This window comes from Littorina saxatilis, linkage group LG6 (assembly GCF_037325665.1).
Source record: "Littorina saxatilis isolate snail1 linkage group LG6, US_GU_Lsax_2.0, whole genome shotgun sequence".
Taxonomy (NCBI): Eukaryota; Metazoa; Mollusca; class Gastropoda; order Littorinimorpha; family Littorinidae; genus Littorina; species Littorina saxatilis.
In genome coordinates, this window is record NC_090250.1 from 51,383,568 (window position 1) to 51,388,567 (window position 5,000).

The window sequence follows — 5,000 nt, forward strand, 5'->3', positions numbered from 1 at the left end:
TAACCCGACCTACCCTATTTTTAGGGGCCGACCCTATAACTTTTTATTACATTTGTCAAAAAAAAAAAAAAAAAAAATCGCCCGAGTCGCACAGTTATTTTCCTGTCAAGTAGGTTTAATTTGTACACATTAGAAAAAAAAGTTAAAAAAAAAAAAAGTGATTGCCTACCTTCCTACCCTATTTTTTTTGGCTATGTTACCGTAACCACACCTATTTTTTTTGTGTGTGCCTTATTCAACGAAAGAGAATGTACGTATACTCAGACTGTTTTGCGCTGAATTAGTGAATACTGCAGGCATGGGAATTGTCCGCCGAAAGGCAAATTTCCACCGAATTTATTTTTTGTTCCGCCGAAAAAGCAAAAGTGTCTGCCGAAAAAATAAATGGGGGAGGCAAAAATGGTTTTAAAAACTGAATTTAATGGCAAACTTGGAGTTTAGATGACACCAAATTGCACCAATTGGGTTCTTTGGAGAAGAAAATATCCGGGGGGACATGCCCCCGAACTCCCCTAGCAGGGCCAGGCGCTTCGCGCCGTGGACTTTGCCATTACTTACAAATTTTCAGCCTTTTTTACTTTTTACATTTAGTCAAGTTATGACTAAATGTTTTAACATCGAGGGGGGAATCGAGACGAGGGTCGTGGTGTATGTGTGTGTGTGCGTGCGTGCGTGTAGAGCGATTCAGACTAAACTATACTGGACCGATCTTTATGAAATTTGACATGAGAGTTCCTGGGTATGATATCCTCAGACGTTTTTTTTCATTTTTTTGATAAATGTCTTTGATGACGTCATATCCGGCTTTTCGTGAAAGTTGAGGCGGCACTGTCACGCCCTCATTTTTCAACCAAATTGGTTGAAATTTTGGTCAAGTAATCTTCGACGAAGCCCGGACTTCGGTATTGCATTTCAGCTTGGTGGCTTAAAAATTAATTAATGACTTTGGTCATTAAAAATCTGAAAATTGTAAAAAAAATATTTTTTTTATAAAACGATCCAAATTTACGTTCATCTTATTCTCCATCATTTTCTGATTCCAAAAACATATAAATATGTTATATTTGGATTAACAACAAGCTCTGAAAATTAAATATATATAAATATTATTATCACATTTTTTTTTTCGAAATCAATTTAAAAACACTTTCATCTTATTCCTTGTTGGTTCCTGATTCCTAAAACATATAGATATGATATGTTTGGATTAAAAACACGCTCAGAAAGTTAAAACGAAGAGAGGTACAGAAAAGCGTGCTATCCTTCTCAGCGCAACGAATACCCCGCTCTTCTTGTCAATTCCACTGGCACTGCCTTTGCCACGGGCGGTGGAGTGACGATGCTACGAGTATACGGTCTTGCTGCGTTGCGTTGCGTTCAGTTTCATTCTGTGAGTTCGACAGCTACTTGACTAAATGTTGTATTTTCGCCTTACGCGACTTGTTTCAATTCCCATGCCAGATACTGAGAATCAGATGCCTTGCGTTTAAATTTGCTAGTACAGTGTATTACTATTAGTACATTTATGTATACGTATGTATTTTTTACACTTTTATTTTATTTATTTATTCATAAATACATTATACATGTATTCATTTAATTTAATTTATTCTGTAGATACTGAAAGACAAGTTTACCAAGGAGGGTCTTCCCTCACAGGAAAAAGAGGCAGGTCTCTGGCTGAACCTGATTGGTCAGTTCCTCTTTCAAGAGCTGCGAGACACCACCTTAGTGCGCAGGTAAACATGCATTCACTTTTAAATTACACCACGGGTGCATGTGATTTTTTGCAAGCTAACATTAGGTAAACATGTAAAGCTTTCAAATCATCTTCGTTCTTAATATTAATCAGCATTTTAACATTTACTATCAATATCATATAATGATATATATATGGATCATTCTCAGAAATGGTGGTCCAGTGAGATTGAGTAGGGGTGACACATTTGAAATCATGAAAAAGTAAATTAAAATTATTTCTACCACGACTTTTTTCATCTGAATCTATTCCTGAGACATTAAAGCATTGTTGTATGTCAATAAAAATGGTTTCTATACGTTGGTGTTGTTTTTGTGTGCTTTTCAATTGCGAAGTTCGGCCGTTTCCGGATCGCTGAAGCGTTACACGACTTTCGTGATCAACATTATGTTCAGTCTCATGGCTAAATGCAAACATGCAAACACCAACAAATTACTGCAATCGACAGTCAGGAGTTCAGTCTTGGACCTAGCAACACATCTTTGCAAAAACTCACGCTGAATTTGAAGTTACGGGCTTCGAACAAAAAATTATGAATGTTGTAACGCATTGTATCCGGACTCGACGCGCGAACATCGGACAGCAATGTGCTCCATGACTTTGCCACATCACGGCTATTTTTAGCTCTTTGGCGCACAGGAAGTTCGAACAAGAAAATAGTCCTTTGAATCACAGCCAAATATTCACAGAAAACACCAGAATCATATCATTTGCTGAAACTCATGGCGTCGTTTCCCGACCTACGTTACGACTAAAGATGGTTTTTACTTAATTGTCGAGCCTGCAAAGCTTTGTCACAAACTTACACACCGCGGATGGCGACAATATAGTGTCGGAAGGATATCGAGTGCAAACAGTCTATCAAAGCGCGAAGTTTAGCGGAACAAAGCAGCCAAGAAGTTTTCGTATCCTCTGATCGTCGATGTTCGACATTCATCAAGTACTTAAAATGGGTAATCTGAACGCAACAGGAACTTTCAACAAATACAGCAAACTCTGACGAATTGTGTTTTGTGTAGTTATTTTGGGTCAGACGGGTTTTGCCGGCAGGAAAGGCCAAACAGTGCAGATTCATATGTCTGTCGCACAGGAACCGAAAGTGGTTCAAGCATTTCGTTTCTGTGTTGTGACATTCACCTTAGTCAGTTCCAAATGTCTTTTTTTTTTTACCAATATTAGTTGAAGTCCTTACCTTTCATAACTAGAATGTGTTGGGTAGAACACAAAAATACTGCAGAACTGATAAAAAATGCACAAAGGATTGAAGGCTTAGGTGGTTTAAAGTTGGAATTTGGTTTCCATACATGTTACAACATTCATCACGTAAATACAACACTTTAAAACGTCTCTTATTCAGCAACCAATTCCTCTTTTTGTCTAATTTTTGCATTATTATGTATAGCAAACAATAGACTTCATAGTAAAAACAATTATTTTGTATTTCTTGACACTTTATTTTTTACTTTGTATGTAACACTTTGGACCACCATTTCTGAGAATGACCCATATATATATATATATATATATATTAGACTACAGTTTCTTGGCACAGAACTAAAGCTGACTTTATGGACATGACACATTAAGACTGCATGACTGATTGTTAATGATGCGCACAGCACGGCACACCCACATAGCATTGTATACCCTCAAATGGGTTTAATTGTTCCAGGGATTGGCTTGAGCATTGGTCATCGGTCTTTTGCCATGTTAAATTCGGAAAAGACCGAGACACATGGGTCTCAATCCGTCAACTGACCGATAGACATGCAGCGGAGTCTGAGTCAGCTCGTCTTATTTTTGTCTGCTGTCTTTTTTTTTTTCCCTTCCTTACTTAATTGAAATAAATATGGTTATTGTGTCCCCAAACCTTTTATTCCTCTTCATGTAAGACCATTGAAAAATAAACAAGAAAATGAAGAAATGAATTGAATTTTCCTCTCATTTGTACATTGTAAACAACTTTCAGAAGTTTTTCCTCACTGCCGTAATGCACAATCGCGGCAGTCCCGTTGTGGAAGGACAGTTTTTTTTCTTGACTGATAATGGTGTGCAAAATGACTGATTGATTCATGGCTGAGTCAGTGAATGGACCTCTAGTGGACAAAACCCAAGCCAATCCCTGATTGTTCATATAATTATTAAAATATATACGTTGACTTTTGGTGCAGTTTGCACGCTCACAAACTAAAGCACTGAATGCAATACAGTAAATATGATATATAAATGTGTCCTTGGTTTATTTAGAACTTGTAATCTACAGTGTCATGCAGTTATACACCTGCTTTTATTTCCTTAAGCATCCTATCAGCCTTCATTCATATTCTGTAGTGTAATGTTTGGTTGTGAATTTTTTTTATAACCTTTTTGAAGATGGGTGATGCGGAAGATGAACTTTGAATTTGCTGAGCTCTTGAAAACAACATCTGGGAAGTTGCTTGCTCATATCATTGTAAGTATGAGATTTTTTCCTGTTTCTTTTTCAGTGCATGCAGCATGGTTCATTTGGTTACACATTTTTCATATTGCATGTTCATGCAGCTTTTTTTTTAAAAACTGAGATATTATTATTTTACATCTAGAGCAGTTCAAGATTTAGATCGATACAGTAAGGTATTAATGGTAGTGAAATCAAAGCTTAGCAGTTAAAGATTTAGATACAGTATGGACTTAGTGAAATCAAAGCTGACTAGTACTAGTACTACTACTAGTAGAAACTATCGACAGGTGCTTTTGACTGTTTTAGTTTACTATTAAGGAGCTAAATTATCTGTTTAATTTAGTGTGTGTAATGAAAACATGAAAGGGAATTTGTGAAGCCTGCATGTAGAGCCAAAAGGTCGCCAGGATGAAACATCAATGCAGTAGAACATAAGAAGCCTGATCCTTTCAGAGACAGCTACCAATAGCACTCAAAATAATCAGAAAATCAACAGCAACATGCTCAGTCATATTATGCATTATATATATGTGTGACAGTTTCCTCAATGCTGTAAATCAGGAGAGTATCTTTGTGTTTGCCTCAATTTTTCAGACTCACTCCTTTCTGAGGCCTTATTTCCTCAGTTTTTCAGACTCACTCCTCTCTAAGGCCTTATTTCCTCAGTTTTTCAGACTCACTCCTTTCTAAGGCCTTATTTCCTCAGTTTTTCAGACTCACTCCTTTCTAAGGCCTTATTTCCTCAGATTGTTGGAGGTCTTAAAAGCAGTATGAGGGTTGGTCTTACATTGAAAATGTAGA

At 36.9% G+C, this 5,000-nt stretch overlaps 1 protein-coding gene across 1 annotated transcript in view; it reads left to right on the forward strand.

The window, feature by feature from the left end:
* Positions 1 to 5,000, forward strand: part of LOC138969497 (PDZ domain-containing protein 8-like) — a 49,363-nt gene that overhangs the window by 1,198 nt on the left and 43,165 nt on the right. Inside the window, exons 2-3 of the mRNA XM_070342303.1 lie at positions 1,618 to 1,739; positions 4,133 to 4,211. Coding sequence (XP_070198404.1) covers positions 1,618 to 1,739; positions 4,133 to 4,211 — 201 coding nt within the window. The remainder of the gene's footprint in view (positions 1 to 1,617; positions 1,740 to 4,132; positions 4,212 to 5,000) is intronic.